Source organism: Ambystoma mexicanum, chromosome 7q (assembly GCF_040938575.1).
Source record: "Ambystoma mexicanum isolate Mex_15411 chromosome 7q, UKY_AmexF1_1, whole genome shotgun sequence".
Taxonomy (NCBI): domain Eukaryota; kingdom Metazoa; phylum Chordata; class Amphibia; order Caudata; family Ambystomatidae; genus Ambystoma; species Ambystoma mexicanum.
In genome coordinates this window covers 1,066,466,539-1,066,485,331 of record NC_090941.1, presented here as the reverse complement: position 1 = coordinate 1,066,485,331, position 18,793 = coordinate 1,066,466,539, and the positions used below count along the sequence as shown (strand labels likewise).

General features: G+C 47.0%; 1 protein-coding gene across 1 annotated transcript in view; it reads right to left on the bottom strand.

The window, feature by feature from the left end:
- CCKBR (cholecystokinin B receptor) overlaps nt 1-18,793 on the bottom strand; it is a 452,226-nt gene that overhangs the window by 22,163 nt on the left and 411,270 nt on the right. Inside the window, exon 4 of the mRNA XM_069640435.1 lies at nt 13,637-13,764. Coding sequence (XP_069496536.1) covers nt 13,637-13,764 — 128 coding nt within the window. The remainder of the gene's footprint in view (nt 1-13,636; nt 13,765-18,793) is intronic.

Here is an 18,793-nt window from a genome sequence, read left to right as displayed (position 1 = left end):
ATCATTGTCTGGCCTATGAAGAGAACTTATCCTCCTGTTACCAACAGATACTGTTTGTGATAATGTTACCCTCCCCACACTACAAATATGTCTTTACAAACTATTTGCACAATCACTTGCTATGAAGGAGTGGTGAGCTCTCAACCGCTCCTTGCCATCAATTTGCTCTTGTGAACGTCCTCCTATTGTGAGGCATGCAAGTTCATGGTGCTAGGAAATGTAAGAATAACATGATTTGCACCATCCACCACGGTGGCAGCTGCCCACGAGCACTTGTATGACGTGCAAGAAGGAACGGTGAGATGGCACGGTCAGTGGCCCAATGGCACCCACCATCCAACGTATTTGTAAAATCTCTCCACGCTTCTTAAGATCATTCAAATATTTCTTTAGAGACTTCAAGGGTTATTCAAAATTCAATTTTAATGCGTATTGCATACTTTACAAGACCATCTAATAAACATGATTTCCAAGAGTAAGAGAGTGAGAAAATGGTTCTATTTGAAAATGTCGCCAGCAAAAACTGAGGGTAAAAAACAAAAAAATCATATATTGGAACTCGTAATACGTCGGTAAAATAACTATCGCAAATTCTGTCAGGCCCGTAAGCTGAAAGGAGGTCAAAACACGCAGTATGTCTCTACATACCGCCTCCTTTAACTATTCCCGCCATATTCGTAGCTGGAGTTTAGGTTATTGACTAAATGAAGTGATGAGTTTTTCTAACAATGAGGACATAATAGATCACAGGCCCAATGTGATTATAATTGGTTATTCATAATGCGTTTAATACCCGGAGGTTTCTAAGTGCGGACCGGGGATCAAACCTGTGTTGATCCGTGTCTCGTTTCCACCTTCTTTAGATGTACTGATGGACTAGTATTGCTTTACAGAAATGTCCTTAGTCTGTTGGCACATACCCAACAAATGATATTCCTCACCTTTTGCCAAATGGATTTTTTGTTGTCAATTTATTTGCCAACCTTTTTATCAGAAACCTAGATGTGGTAAGTTCGGGTATGGTTTATAAAGGAGGAGGGCAGTTGGGGTGCAGAGGAGGTGCAGAGGGTCTCCCCTCGCTTTTTGTGGTAAAAATAGATCAGTACAAAGGGCAGATCTTCTAATTCAGGGACAACGCCTTTGTCACTGGTGCTACAGAGTCTTGTGAAATCATCACAGATAAAAATGGACATCTCCTAACGATATATATATATATATTTTTATCTCTGATTAGTTTGAATATCACCTCACCAAAATAATGGATAATGTACTTTACATTAAATTATGTCATATGGTAAACAAGCTCATGTAAGTTTGTTTAATAATTAAGATTCAGAAATAAAGTGTTTTTTAAATCTAATATATATATATTCTAATATCTATTTTTGAAAGTGTGTCTCTAGCCCTCATTGGAGGCTTCCCGATATCCCGCCGGTAATTCCCGCAAGATACCGGGAAACTGCATTACCGTTACCGGCACCTGATATCTGGTATTTCTGGGATTTTTCAGGTGCCAGCAACAGCAGAAAAATCCCCATTTCATAGGACATAGGACTCCATGGAGGGGATGCCAGAATTACTGGCACCGGTAATACAGTACCTGTAATTCCAGGATTAATGTGCCAGTGGGGGGACTGTTTTATCTCCAGCTATTCTCTGGAGGTAAATCTGTACCCCCACCAGCAAACGTGTGCATTTGCTGGTGGTTTAAATTACCAGCAGTTTTTCCAGCACTTTTCCATCACTGGCAAAACTGTAATGAGCCCCTGTCTGTTTGTCCACTATAGATTTAAAGGGGGAACTATCAAGAGGATTCCAAAGCAGTCTAACACGGGTACCTTTTTACAAGGAATGTAATGGTGTGGTTGAAAGTTGCTAAAGTGGCGCCCCTGCTGGATACAATTACAACTATTGCTAATTTTGGTTAATTTAAAGTTTGCTGAAAGGGAGCCCCTAGTATATGACGTTAGAACTGATGCTCATTTTGCTTAACAAACTACCATAGATATTTTGCTGAACAACTGACCAAAGCAAAAGCTAAAACATGTGCATAACAAACATTTACAATAAAAGCTGGAAATGCCCCAAAGATAAGCAGCACAAAGACAGCAGAGCACTCCAGAAATAAAAGGCAAAACAGACATAAGGTGATGCAGCCAGACAGACAGCAGAAAAGTAGCAGGGGACCCCACAACAAAGACAAACCAGAGACCAGCTCGATGCAGCCAGGCAGACAGTACAAATACAACAGGAGAACCCACAACAAAGGCAAACCAGACAACAGCTGGATGCAGCTAGGCAGACAGCACAAATATAGCAGGAGACCCCACAACAAAGGCAAACCAGACACCAGCTGAATGTAGATAGACAGCACAAATACAGAGGAGACCCCACAACAAAGGCAAACCAGATACCAGCTCGATGCAGGCAGGCAGAACAAATACAACAGGAGAACCCACAACAAAGGCAAACCAGACAACAGCTGGATGCAGCTAGGCAGACAGCACAAATACAACAGGAGACCCCACAACAAAGGCAAACCAGACAACACCTTGATGCAGCTAGACAGCACAAATACAGCAAGAGACACCACAACAAAGGCAAACCAGACAACAGCTTGATGCAGCCAGACAGACAACACAACAGCAGAAGAGCCCTACAAAGGCAAACCAGATAGCAGCTTGATTCAGCTAGGCAGACAGCACAAATACAGCAGGAGACCCCACCACAAAACCAAACCAGACAACAGCTTGATGTAGCCAGACAGGCAACACAACAGCAGAAGACCCCCAACAAAGGCAAACCAGATGTCAGCTCGATGCAGGTAGGCAGACAGCACAAATACAGCAGGAGACCCCACAACAAAGGCAAACCAGACAACAGGAAGATGCAGCAAGACAGACAACACAACAGCAGAATACCCCACACCAAAGGCAAACCAGACAACAGTGCAATGCAGCTAGGAAGACATACAGCACAAATAGAGCAGGGGACAATAGCACAAAGGCAGGCCAGACAACAGGCTGATGCAACCTGACAGACAACACAACAGCAGAAGACCCCACAACAAAGGCAAACCAGGCAACAGCTCAATGCAGCCAGACGGACAGCACAAATACAGCAGGAGACCCCACAACAAAGGCAAACCAGAGACCATCTTGATGCAGCCAGGAGGACAGTACAAAAACAACAGGAGAACCCACAACAAAGGCAAACCAGACAACAGCTGGATGCAGCTAGGCAGACAGCACAAATACAGCAGGAGATCCCACAACAAAGGCAAACCAGACACCAGCTCGATGCAGCCAGACAGCACAAATACAGCAGGAGATCCCACAACAAAGACACACCAGACAACAGCTCGATGCAGCTAGGCAGACCGTACAAATACAACAGGAGCCCCACAACAAAGGCAAACCAGACAACACCTTGATGCAGCTAGACAGCTCAAATACAGCAAGAGACCCCACAACAAAGGCAAAACAGACAACAGCGTGATGCAACTAGGAAGACAGACAGCACAAATGGAGCAGGAGACCCCACAACAAAGGCAACCCAGACAATAGGCTGATGCAGCCAGACAGACAACACAACAGCAGAAGACCCCACAAAAAAGGCAAACCAGACTGTAGCTTGATGTAGCTAGGCAGACAGCACAAATACAGCAAGAGACCCTAGAACAAAGGCAAACCAGACAACAGCTTGATGCAGCCAAACAGCACAAATACAGCAGGAGACCACACAACAAAGGCAAACCAGAAAACAACTCGATGCAGCCAGACTGGCAACACGAAATACAGCAGGAGACCCCACAACTAAGTCAAACCAGACAACAGCTCGATGCAGCCAGACAGACAGCACAAACACAGCAGGAAACCCTAGAACAAAGGCAAGCCATACAACAGGCTGATTCGGCCGGACAGGCAGCACAAATAGAGCAGGGGACCCCACCACAAAGGCAAACCAGACAACAGCTCAATGCAGCCATACAGGCAGAAAAACACAGCAGGAGACCCCACAACTAAGGCAGACCAGACAACAGCTTGATGCAGACAGACAGCACAAATACAGCAGGAGACCCTAGAACAAAGGCAAACCAGATAGCAGCTCAATTCAGCTAGGCACACAGCACAAATACAGCAAGAGCCCCCACAACAAAGGCAAACCAGACAACAGCTTGATGCAGCTAAACAGACAACACAACAGCAGAAGACCCCCCAACAAAGGCAAACCAGATAGCAGCTTGATTCAGCTAGGCAGACAGCACAAATACAGCAGGAGACCCCACCACAAAGGCAAACCAGACAACAGCTTGATGTAGCCAGACAGGCAACACAACAGTAGAAGACCCCCCAACAAAGGCAAACCAGATATCAGCTCGATGCAGCTAGGCAGACAGCACAAATACAGCAGGAGACCCCACAACAAAGGCAAACCACACAACAGGAAGATGCAGCAAGACAGACAACACAACAGCAGAATACCCCACAACAAAGGCAAACCAGACAACAGTGCAATGCAGCTAGGAAGACATGCAGCACAAATAGAGCAGGGGACAATAGCACAAAGGCAGGCCAGACAACAGGCTGATGCAACCTGACAGACAACACAACAGCAGAAGACCCCACAACAAAGGCAAACCAGGCAACAGCTCAATGCAGCCAGACAGACAGAACAAATACAGCAGGATACCACACAACAAAGGCAAACCAGCCAACAGCTCGATGCAGCTAGGCAGACAGCACAAATACAGCAGGAGACACCACAACAAAGGCAAAAAAGCCAACAGCTCGATGCAGCTAGACAGACTGCACAAATACAGCAGGAAACCCCACAACAAAAGCAAACCAGAGACCAGCTTGATGCAGCCAGGAGGACAGTACAAAAACAACAGGAGAACCCACAACAAAGGAAAACCAGACAACAGCTGGATGCAGCTAGGCAGACAGCACAAATACAGCAGGAGACCCCACAACAAAGGCAAACCAGACACCAGCTCGATGCAGCCAGACAGCACAAATACAGCAGGAGATCCCACAACAAAGGCACACCAGACAACAGCTCGATGCAGCTAGGCAGACCGTACAAATACAACAGGAGACCCCACAACAAAGGCAAAACAGACAAAACCTTGATGCAGCTAGACAGCTCAAATACAGCAAGAGACCCCACAACAAAGGCAAAACAGACAACAGCGCAATGCAACTAGGAAGACAGACAGCACAAATGGAGCAGGAGATCCCACAACAAAGGCGAACCAGACAATAGGCTGATGCAGCCAGACAGACAACACAACAGCAGAAGACCCCACAAAAAAGGCAAACCAGACTGTAGCTTGATGTAGCTAGGCAGACAGCACAAATACAGCAAGAGACCCTAGAACAAAGGCAAACCAGACAACAGCTTGATGCAGCCAGACTGGCAACACGAAATACAGCAGGAGACCCCACAACTAAGTCAAACCAGACAACAGCTCGATGCAGCCAGACAGAAAGCACAAACACAGCAGGAAACCCTAGAACAAAGGCAAGCCATACAACAGGCTGATTCGGCCGAACAGGCAGCACAAATAGAGCAGGGGACCCCACCACAAAGGCAAACCAGACAACAGCTCAATGCATCCATACAGGCAGAAAAACACAGCAGGAGACCCCACAACTAAGGCAGACCAGACAACAGCTTGATGCAGACAGACAGCACAAACACAGCAGGAGACACTAGAACAAAGGCAAACCAGATAGTAGCTCAATTCAGCTAGGCAAACAGCACAAATACAGTAAGAGCCCCCACAACAAAGGCAAACCAGACAACAGCTTGATGCAGCTAAACAGACAACACAACAGCAGAAGACCTCCAACAAAGGCAAACCAGATAGCAGCTTGATTCAGCTAGGCAGACAGCACAAATACAGCAGGAGACCCCACCACAAAGGCAAACCAGACAACAGCTTGATGTAGCCAGACAGGCAACACAACAGCAGAAGACCCCCCAACAAAGGCAAACCAGGTAGCAGCTTGATGCAGCTAGGAAGACAGCACAAATACAGCAGGAGACCCCACAACAAAGGCAAACCAGACAACAGGAACATGCAGCAAGACAGACAACACAACAGCAGAATACCCCACAACAAAGGAAAACCAGACAACAGTGCAATGCAGCTAGGAAGACATACAGCACAAATAGAGCAGGGGACAATAGCACAAAGGCAGGCCAGACAACAGGCTGATGCAACCTGACAGACAACACAACAGCAGAAGACCCCACAACAAAGGCAAACCAGGCAACAGCTCAATGCAGCCAGATAGACATAACAAATACAGCAGGATACCACACAACAGAGGCAAACCAGCCAACAGCTCGATGCAGCTAGGCAGACAGCACAAATACAGCAGGAGATCCCACAACAAAGGCACACCAGCAAACAGCTTGATGCAGCTAGGCAGCTCAAATACAGCAAGAGACCCCACAACAAAGGCAAAACAGACAACAGCGCGATGCAACTAGGAAGACAGACAGCACAAATGGAGCAGGAGACCCCACAACAAAGGCAAACCAGACAATAGGCTGATGCAGCCAGACAGACAACACAACAGCAGAAGACCCCACAAAAAAGGCAAACCAGACTGTAGCTTGATGTAGCTAGGGTACATATTGTAGGGCACCTGGCGGGGTCCTGATTTACCCAGGTGGGTATACGTATAATAGACAAAAAATCAGGATGACGAGATCCAACAGAAAACAGAACACTTCTCTGTGTGTGTGTATTTATTTGCATCAACACAGGAAGTTTCAGGCGATTAGACAATTTATTTTACAGTTCTTTCGATAAGCATGAAAGGTAAGTGAAATATAAACGGACAAGGTTGGTGATGGTTAGTAGTAACACATATAGGTGTCGACCTCAGAACTGTTGAGGTCAAAACTTCAATTAGATGCACGTTTCCCATAGATGGAGGGGGTATAACAACCCTAGAAAGCAGGGAAAAGTGTGCCTCAGACTTGCAGAGGTCCAAGGCATAGCTTACACATGGTGCACACAACAATATTTACATATAACATACACAAGGGGGGTGGAGTTGTGTCACAGGGATCGACACAGGGTGTGTTTCGGCCAAAAAAGGGGCTTGGTTAGCGCCTGTCTTTGTGCTGGCCTTCGTCAGGAGAGGCACCTGAGGCGGTGCTGTCCGTTGTATCTGTGGATTTAAACAGACTAGTGAGGATCTCGGGTATCGATTGACTAAGTACTAGAAAGTATTCAATACAGGCAAAGTAGTGCCAAGGTGATACACCAAGTGGTGTATCTGGAGAACAGCATACCTACTGCTGTGGTGGCAGGAGGTTGCTGTTTGGGTAATCCTTAGAAGATGCAGGATTGCCGGTGCATAAATGGCACTTGATCAGTCGGCTGTCGATGTGGACGGGCCGACGTGTCTCAGGGTCCCGTGCGACTGGTATAGGCCAGGACTGGTCCCATATCTGAGGGGGGACAGAAAAACGGGTAATGTATCCCGAACTGAGCGTGATGGACAGAATACCGTTGGTGATGGTGGTCCAAATGTGCTCGTGAGTGCTGGAAGAAGCACGCTTATTGATTGATATGGCGGCCGAGTCCTCGAGGAATTACGTGCACTATCAATGCTGTTGTATCCAGGATGGAACTCAGTAAGTGATGGGTGGCCGGGAGCATCACGTGGCTCAAGAATATCTAGGGTGACAATGGTGCTCACGAGGGAGTATCTGCCGACAAGATGGTGGACACTGCATGTGTAAAAGCCGTGCCGGTCAAAATAGTGCTATTGTGGGCTACGTGACGGTGCCTGGAATAGAAACGTTAATTATAGTGGAGAGAACGTGATGCATTAGTGTTGTCTTGAAAAACTGCCCAGTCCTCTAGCCGTGGGGAAAGTGCTCGTACCGGTAACTTACCGCAGTAATCTCGCAGGTGCTTGGCTGATTGAGGACCTCTGAACGCCGTGGTTGCTGTATGGAAGGCAGAGTGGTAATGCCTAAAAAGATATTCTGGGGCTTGCAAGCAGCGAATCAGGGTGCGCAGTGACACTGAGGCTGGACGCGGGAGCCAATCGCGTGGAGCTAGGCTTAATGTCTAATGGAGTGGAGTGGAGTGGGGCCGCATAGCCTGATGGGCAATGTAGTTCCTGTGGGCCAAGGCGTGTTAGCGCGGCGCTGTATGCTCCAAACTGTGGGGTGGGTCAACGTGTATGCAATCATTGCCGCTTACTGGAGTGGTCAAGGAGTCACACACGGGGTGACGGGGATGTGACGCCCCTCTTGTGTTGTTATTTGTAATTGAAAACATGTACAGACCTTTATCAAAGAAAAGACTGAGATAGAATCCACCCGGTCTATACAGCTATAGTGCATTAAGCATAGGGACAGCTAGAAGGTTTACACGCTCTGGCCATCTGCCTCGAAAAAAGAACTGACGTCTCCACCGTACCGACGAATTTCCTACTCAAATGCATCCGCATTGCAATGGGTGAAAACTTCTTTTTATTCGGCCAACAACTGTATCAACAGATCAAAGGCGTAAGCATGGGGGCCACTTTCGCACCGGATGTCGCCAACCTTACATGGCCCAGTACGAAGAGGACCATATCTACCACAACGACAACCCTTACAGATCACACATCAAGATCTGGCATTGCTACATCGACGACGTACTACTAATTTGGGAAGGAAGCAAAGACGCACTATTAGCCTTCCATCAATGGCTCAACAAACGGAACAATCACATTAAATTCACCATCGAGTGGGACTACCAAGCCATCAACTTCCTCGATCTACACATCTATCGGTCCGGAGAAATGCTGAAAACAGAACTTTTCAGAAAACCAAGGATAGAAATACCCTGCTTCATTTCACAAGTTACCCTCCTCAAGGGTTGAAGTACAATCTCCCCTATGGCCAATTCCTTCATATTCGCAGGAATTGCTCTGACACAGAAAAATTCAACCTCCATGCTCAACAACTACAAACACGTCTCGGACAAAGGGGCTATCCCAGAAAATCAATCCGGACCGCAAAAAAAAGACCAGCCAATACCGACCGCTCGGTCTGTCTCACCACCAAAGAAAAAGATCCCATCAACAGAACCGTCTGTGTCACCACATACAACCCCGTCAGCAATCTCATAAAGAACACCATTAATAAACACTGGCATTTGATCAAAAACGACAGGAGCCTAGCTAAAAAACCTTTGTTCGCATTCAAAAAGAACAAAAATTTAAGAGACTCATTGGTACACACGTTCCTCGAACCCACCAAACCTGCTTCCACCTTGTGGAATCTCCCACCAGTGGTGGGACACTTCAGCTGTGGACACTGTGTCGCATGCCGTTTCACTACAAACAGCAAAACATTCACCCACAACAATCTTACTTGGAAATTGAACAGCCACACGAATTGCGAAAGTAGATTCGTCATCTACGCCATCAAGTGTCCCTGTCAACTGGTATACATCGAAAGTAGATTCGTCATCTACGCCATCAAGTGTCCCTGTCAACTGGTATACATCGGCAAAACCATTAGACCCATCAAACCAAGGATTAACGAGCACAGGTCCTGCATTAAGAACCAAGTTGAAGACAAGCCTTTGGTTGAACATTTCGTCAAGGAAAAACACACCCACGAACAAATCTCCTGGACGGTGGTCCAGCAACTCCAGCCACAACGACTTGGAGGCGACATTAATTTGGCCCTCACAAGACTTGAGCAAAAGTGGGTTCACAAATTGGACTCCGTACGGAATGGCTTAAACATAACCGTTGAATGGAAACATTTCTGAAACACCACCAGCATGTCACCACGCAGACCAGGGCCAGACAGTATGTGACAAACACCTCTTACTGCCAGCAGGTCCCTATGCTTAATGCACTATAGCTGTATAGACCGGGTGGATTCTGTCTCAGTCTTTTCTTTGATAAAGGTCTGTACATGTTTTCAATTACAAATAACAACACAAGAGGGGCGTCACATCCCCGTCACCCCGTGTGTGACTCCTTGACCACTCCAGTAAGCGGCACTGATTGCATACATGTTGACCCACCCCACAGTTTGGAGCATACAGCGCCGCGCTAACACGCCTTGGCCCACAGGCACTACATTGCCCATCAGGCTATGCGGCCCCACTCCACTCCACTCCATTACACATCAAGCCTAGCTCCACGCGATTGGCTCCCGCGTCCAGCCTCAGTGTCACAGCGCACCCTGATTGGCTGCTTGCAAGCCCCAGAATAGCTTTTTAGGCATTACCACTCTGCCTTCCATACAGCAACCACGGTGTTCAGAGGTCCTCAATCAGCCAAGCACCTGCGAGATTACTGCGGTAAGTTACCGGTACGAGCACTTTGCCCTCGGCTAGAGGACTGGGCTGTTTTTCAATACAACACTAATGCATCACGTTCTCTCCACTGTACTTAATGTTTCTATTCCAGGCACTGTCACGTAGCCCACAATAGCACTATTTTGCCCGGCACGGCTTTTACACATGCAGTGTCCACCATCTTGTCGGCAGATACTCCCTCGTGAGCACCATTGTCACCCTAGATGTTCTTGAGCCACGTGATGCTCCCGGCCACCCATCACTTACTGAGTTCCATCCTGGATACAACAGCATTGATAGTGCACGTAATTCCTCGAGGACTCGGCCGCCATATCAATCAATAAGCGTGCTTCTTCCAGCACTCACGAGCACATTTGGACCACCATCACCAACGGTATTCTGTCCATCACGCTCAGTTCGGGATACATTACCCGTTTTTCTGTCCCCCCTCAGATATGGGACCAGTCCTGGCCTATACCAGTCGCACGGGACCCTGAGACACGTCGGCCCGTCCACATCGACAGCCGACTGATCAAGTGCCATTTATGCACCGGCAATCCTGCATCTTCTAAGGATTACCCAAACAGCAACCTCCTGCCACCACACCAGTAGGTATGCTGTTCTCCAGATACACCACTTGGTGTATCACCTTGGCACTACTTTGCCTGTATTGAATACTTTCTAGTACTTAGTCAATCGATACCCGAGATCCTCACTAGTCTGTTTAAATCCACAGATACAACGGACAGCACCGCCTCAGGTGCCTCTCCTGACGAAGGCCAGCACAAAGACAGGCGCTAACCAAGCCCCTTTTTTGGCCGAAACACACCCTGTGTCGATCCCTGTGACACAACTCCACCCCCCTTGTGTATGTTATATGTAAATATTGTTGTGTGCACCATGTGTAAGCTATGCCTTGGACCTCTGCAAGTCTGAGGCACACTTTTCCCTGCTTTCTAGGGTTGTTATACCCCCTCCATCTATGGGAAACGTGCATCTAATTGAAGTTTTGACCTCAACAGTTCTGAGGTCGACACCTATATGTGTTACTACTAACCATCACCAACCTTGTCCGTTTATATTTCACTTACCTTTCATGCTTATCGAAAGAACTGTAAAATAAATTGTCTAATCGCCTGAAACTTCCTGTGTTGATGCAAATAAATACACACACACAGAAGTGTTCTGTTTTCTGTCGGATCTCGTCATCCTGATTTTTTGTCTATTATGCTTGATGTAGCTAGGCAGGCAGCACAAATTCAGCAAGAGACCCTAGAACAAAGGCAAACCAGACAACAGCTTGATGCAGCCAAACAGCACAAATACAGCAGGAGACCACACAACAAAGGCAAACCAGACAACAACTCTATGCAGCCAGACTGGCAACACGAAATACAGCAGGAGACCACACAACAAAGGCAAACCAGACAACAGCTCAATGCAGCCAGACAGACAGCACAAATACAGCAGCAAACCCTAGAACAAAGGCCAGCCATACAACAGGCTGATTCGGCCGGACAGGCAGCACAAATAGAGCAGGAGACCCCACAACTAAGGCAAACCAGACAACAGCTTGATGCAGACAGACAGCACCAAACCAGATAGCAGCTCAATTCAGCTAGGCAAACAGCACAAATACAGCAAGAGCCCCCACAACAAAGGCAAACCAGACAACAGCTTGATGCAGCTAGGCAGACAGCAGATATACAGCAGGACACCCCACAACAAAGGCACGTCAGACAACAGCTCGATTTGCTAACTTTTGAGCTCGGGCAACGCCGCGTATATCTGCTAGTTATGGCATAATATAATGTGGTGCATGTTGAAAATGCTTTCTTATAAATAACTGGGGTATGGTTGAGCGTTCCCTTACTTGGAATGCTATCCGTTTAAGCTGTGTGAATATTTGAAAAACCCTTTTGGATGAGTTCGTCTTGGACCCCACGTTTGTACCATGGCAGCTCTGTCAGCGCCGTTCGGAGCCATGGAGTGTTGCACTGTTTTGCATTTTGCTGCAGACTGTGGGAGACATCTAATTGAGCTAGGTGGGTTGTCACAAACACACTCGCTTTTTAGACCACACATATTTCAATTGATTCACCTTGAGTGGGACGGGAATGCCCAGATTTGGGTGACAGCCTGCTAGTTCTAGACACATCACTAATGAATGCAAATGAGCCTGAAACATCTCTGGGGATGCTTGTAGGCTTGTGCAGAAGGGATGTGACTCAGCAGTTCTCGCTGGACTGCACTAGTTGGGTTGGTACCAAGCCTAATTTGCATATAGATTTCCTACTACTGTCCTGGCGTAGCGGGTTGAAAACTGATGGTCTGGTGGGCCGTCCATGCAACGCCAGTGGTTATGAGAAGCTCAAAACGCAAACCACCCCCCCTCCAGTTTTCCTTTCAATTGATTTATATAAACAGGAGGATCAAGGCATCTACTAGTCATTTCCCTGATTTGCATAGAGATTTTCCACTGCCGTCTTGGCTTAGAAGGTTGAAAACTGATGGTCAGCTGGGTCGTCCATGCAATGCCAGTGGTTATGATAAATTCAAAAACGAAACCATATCCCCCTTCAGTGTTGCTTTCAATTGCTTCATAACACAGGAGGATCAAGGCATCTACTAGTCACTTGCCTAATTTGAATATAGATTGTCCACTACTGTCTTGTCTTAGCAGGTTGAAACTGATGGTCAGGTGGGTTGTCCATGCAATGCCAGTGGTTATGATAAACCAAAGCCACCCCCCTTCAGTTTTGCTTTCAACTGCTCACAAAGGGCTCTTTGGGATCAGATATCCACTCTTCTGTGTTATGTATATACTTCTGGTTGAAACTTCTCCTGCTATTAACTCATTTTCTGGGTAAGAACTATGATGAACTACTGAAATGATGGAATTTTTACTTGATTGTGTACTCTGCAACCACATGAAGTGATTATGTCTTCTTTCTTAATTTGATAATTAGTTGGCATCATGTTTTGCAATTCTGTAAAGTGGCTATTGTATATGTTCTCTTTAATCTGTTTTTTACTGTTTTTTTATTTGTTTTCTTTACAAATTGTAAAGATTTAATTTAAAACGTATACAATAAAAAAACAACAACAAATTGCTCACAACCCAGGAAGGTCGAGGCATCTACTGGTCACTTCCCACTTAAACAAGGGTGCAAATCCTCACCTTGCACTGTATCCTGAGTGTGTCATGTTACGCCACAGCAAAGCCTGAGTGCTTTAGAGAATCAAGTGCACCTGAAGAGTCCCTGGCCCTCAACAGATCTCCCAACCACTGACCTTTCGCCTCCTTCTTCATGTCCATCTCAAACTGGATCCCTCGGTAGAGCTCCCGTGAGATCAGTCCGTAGGCCACGATCATCACGACTCCGGGAATGAAGAAGAGGATGGTGAGGAGGAACACATACCTGTGAGTGGGAAAAAGACACAGCATAGGTGAGCACACCAAACAGCGTGAGCGACCAGCCCGTCATGCCAAGATTCAGTGCCACATGCATGGAAACCAGCTTTTCCAGCTTTGGCGTAAAGCGCTATATAAACACAATAAACATAGACATTCAGTCCCATTGACTAGTCAGAGGTTTGTATTTGTGGGTGTGAAGTGCAGGTGTGCGTGTGTTGCTTTTCAGAGCAAATAAATTAAGAACGCATGTCAGTTGCCAGATGTGCCAGCTGCAGCAGTCAAACACATGTAAACATAATTAAATATCTAAGAAAATAGGTCCAAACTACAATAGTATGAGTACAATGCCACTCATGGTATCAGATAAAAGGATAATGCAATTAAAATGAGTGCAGATGGCCATCACAAAGCCAGTCCAAAACGCTTCTAATGAGGACAAAGTTGGAGACCGATCAGACAATATAAAGTTGGCCTGCGTACTATGATAAAAGAATACAAATCCACCTGAGACATGATTGTGTATGCAGATTTCTTGACAAAAATCAAAACATTAAAAGTTAACTATGACATTTCAGAAAGTGGGTACTTTTATAGGCAAAGATGTTTAGCAGGTAATGAAAGAACAGAAGGAAGTGTGTTTATTTCTAAAAGATTTTGTGAATGTGTATTCAGAGAAACTGCCTTTAGGAGAGACATCAAACGTCCTTGTTGTATGTTTCCTTTGGCATGCTGCCTTCTGTTACCTTGAGCAGAATGCTGTTCTTGAGAGCAACATTTGGAAATAGCACTCTGTTCATCCTTGGTGAAAATAAAATCACACCTCAGTGAGCACATTCAATGAAAGAAATCTATAGAAGCCCCTGTAGCGCCTAGATATAACCATTTGGCACTAGAAAAACATGGAGCCAAGGCTCAATGTTGTATTCTGCTCTAAAGGGAAAAGAGGATGGCAGACACAGTTCACAATACCCAATGCCTGTACACCATTTTGGCTCAGCACAAGCCTTGTTCCCACAGAAGTCCATTTCCATCTCAGCCTCACAGTGTTGTGAATATCTAGTATCTCTTGCTGGAGTGTGACCCTGTCGTGAGACAACACCTGACTCCGCGCTGCGTCCATCCATCTCCAATAAACTGCCAGTCGCCCTCTAACCCCCACCCAGCAAGGTCGGAGCCAGCCCCACACCTTTGCCTTTTCTGATCAGAACGCGACCCCCAGGTCCCACTATCCGTCAAGCACCCATCAGAGATCTAAGCGAGTACGTCTATATCCGAGCTCCACGCCCCCTGCAATCCGAAGTACTAGGGAACATAGATTTAAGATCAGAACCCCAGGGGAAGACCTTGAAAGTGTTAACTGAGGTATCAATGAAGCCTTGATTGTGTAGGCCGGCATAACTGTATTATATCCTCCCAGTTCCCTGGCACTATTTCCCGTGACGCCCAGGTGCCTGCCACAATGAGTTAATATTCTGTTTTAGCACGTTAGTGTAGTTAGATACAGTCTTCCGAATGTGTGAACCGACCTTCACTGGAGGATGAGCCCAGCTGACCCACATGGATCCTGATGGACGGAGAAGAACTAACCAATTGCAGCCTGGTATCCCCTATGCAACAGGTCCATGTGTAGGATCCCCACCAATCGTGAGCGCCAAGTTGTCTTATATGTGTATGACAATGTTGCCCTTTATAAGCAGATGTTTTATGTGAACTGGTCGGTGTGCTCTCGGGCAGCAGAGTCCTTTGCTGACATTTGTATTCTGTATAATTAACCTTCTTGTCCTTGCAACTCTCTCACCTGGCCTATTTCCCTAGTGGGTTGTATTTACTCTGGAGTGTATGTAATTGGGGTACCTGCCTTCATTTGGTGACCCTGACGAGATTCCGTAACTCCCGTACTTGCAGCGGCGTCCAGAAGGCCTGTCCGGAAGGGCCGTGCCCACCTACAGTGACCAGTGCCTAAAACACCTATGCAGAAGTGGCCTTTGTGGGTGCCTTCTTTGCAGAATCACACCTGCTCGTTGGAGCGGGGTGCGGGCCCAGGGAGAGGCCCAAGCCTGTTGAGGATTCCTTGTGAACAGAAGCTGTCAGAAGAGTGTGGACAAGTGAGTATATCTTGCAAGGAAAAACAATGTTTGGGTTGGGGGATGGAGCAATATGAAAGAGGTGAACATGCGATGTCTAAATGCGGAAGTATATAGTGGGCTTGTGATTGTTGAGGTTTTTTTTAAGTTATATGCAGAACAAAGAGGAAGGAAAGGGAGCCTCCCGAGTGAGGAGGGAAGGTGGCAGCCACAGCACACTGTCCCGACCAGTGCAGAAAAAAAGAGATATAAGGAAAAAAATAGGAGTCGCCTATAATTAGAGGGCTCAGGAAAAGTCATGGTTGTTGTTTTAGCTTGTTATTTTAGCTTGTTATTTTAAGTATATTTATTTATATCTACGGAGGAGGCCCAGGAGGGGTGGTGTGGTGTCAATGGAAGGTGACTGAGGGAAGTGAGTGAGGAGTGAATGGGGATACTCTAGTGAGGAAGGGAAAACAGATCAAGTTGATGTTTTTTTTTTACATAAAGAGATGTGTGACAATATTGACTGACAGTACAGAGGCAGATATAATGTGCATTTTATAAAAGGGAGTGAACGACTTGAGGGGGTGGATTAACGACAAGAATACTGCACAAACATATTGGTCACACCCACTTTTGTCAGACGACCACCATGAGGACAGACACGCCCCTAGGTCACATATTTAAGGCTGTACCCCTGTACAGTGACAAAATCAAGAAGTATCATGGTCAATGGGTGACAGAAACTAAGGGGGAAGGAATGCCTCATTCCTGGCCAGAGGGGGGGTCCTTTGTCCGATGCGCAATAGATCATTTTTCCACATATTTGACGGCAAGGTATAAGTGGAAGACCACAACAGAATAGATGGGAGATTTTAGGCCTCTGGAGAATGTTCGAAGAAACAGAGGCCTCTGAAGGGAATGGGGCGACATCTGAAAGTAACAAGAAGGGCGATATGGGGGAAGCTGCAACGAGTGGGGAAACCTAGAAAGGGTTTTATCCACTTGTATCGTGACCAGCACATGGGTATACTAACCCCACATATGATTCGGGAGCACAACGCCAGCAGGCACAAGTACAGCTCTGCCCCCACTGTATATTGCACCCCCTGACGCGGCTACACATACAGGAACAAGCACGAGGGATCTTGAAGTGGCATTGACCACTGTGCGCACAGAATTGGCCAGATTAAGAGCTGCATGCGAAACAGCGAGGGCAGCAGAGGTCCTGATGCTGCTCCCATGGACGCCTCCACGGCCACCTGGGTACGAATGGAAGTCAGAGGACTTCCTGTTCAGGATTGACAGTGCCCCCCATTTGGGCAGTTCATAGTAGAGCGGGAAGGAGAGACCGATAGCCTGGGGTATGAGAATGTGGTGTTTCAACGAGGAGATGAGGAGTGGTGGAGTGATTTTGAGGATACGGAAAATGACACAGAGGGAGGTGCTGAGCAAGCGCCCACAACTACACCCAGGGTAGCACGCCTATGGGACGGTAGGTTAAGGGAAAGGTTTGGTAGGATGTCAGTGGTGAAGAAAAAAAGAAGTGGTATAAAAAGTGGGAAAGGGAAGATAATGTTGCAAATGCCCCTCATACATAAAGGAGCAGGGTGGTGGTCCCAGTATGTCCCCTGGGCAAAGATTGATACAAATAATCTCCTTAAGTCACTCCCACCACTCACAGCGGATGGGGGAAATGCATCTACGCCTTTGAGAAACACACCGTGTGGTGCCCCTTGCCATAGGAGATATTAAGAGTTTGATAGTGGTGGTAGTGGTGGATCAGGCAGACATACTGTGGGCTAAGGCAGGGTACCCTGGAGTGACAGTGAGCAATGATGACCATGATGAAGTATCTTTTAACAGGATAAGGGCACAGGTGTGGGATGCACTGCAATGTACTTTCCCGGATGCTCCTTACAATCTATGACGCAATGCACTATGGGAGAAAAAGAAGATGCAGCGTAGTTCATTCTTAGGGTTCAAGAGATGTGGAGAGGGTAAACAGGTTCCACCTGGGGTCAATCCACATCCTTATTTTATTGTATTGTGAAAAGAGGACTGCCTAAAGAAGTGCAAAAGAACCTCGATAAGATAGCAAAAGGATGGCCCCATATTCAAAGCATCATAGTGCACCAGTGAGGTGGCTAAAGGAGCGTGGAAAGGAAACTATTCAAAGAAGGCAGGCGGATGAAGTGAAAGTAGTTCAAAATAAACTGGTGAAGGTGGCAGCAGTATCTGCAGCACTGCCCCCAGAACAAACAGGGGAGTTAGAGTGTGCCTCGGTGGTCATGCAAGTGAGGATCCCAGCGGTTTGGGCAGGAAATGGGCCAGGACAGTGGGGAGGAAATAAGAATTTCTGGGGACCACAGTGCAAGGAGGGCTGCTGCAAGGACAAGGTGGGTTGCGAGGTCTGAGAGGAGGAGGAGGAGGAGGTCCTGGTGGACAGGGGCCGAGAGGAGGAGGGGGCAAGGACAGTGTTGGTCATGTGGAAGGTGGAGACATTTTTCTAGGGAATGTCGCAGAAGGCCTGGGGGAACTATAGTTACAATCAACAACCCTATGTAAGCTCCCACCCCGGAAGCCCCCAAGGGCCGGTCCAGGGGATGACCATGATACCCTATCAAATACATCAGGATTACGCTCAGTTATCTCCCCAAATACCAGGACCTTACAACCCACCACCACAACAGCAGGTACTCCAGCTCCATTAACCCCACCCAAATCACCTGGCTGCAGGAGCAAGGCATCCCTTTGTGACTGCACCCAATGATGCCGCAGCACCCTATAAAGGGTTCCCCGATGCAGAAACCTATCCCGATTAGGACAGCTCACAGAGAACACTTACGTGTCCTGCACTGTCAATGACCTTCCATCCAGAAGAGGAACCACTGGTGGGGGAAAGAGAAAGGCAATAAACAATTCGTCTTCATGGTGGACTCAGGCGGAAAAGTCGTGCATAAGTGA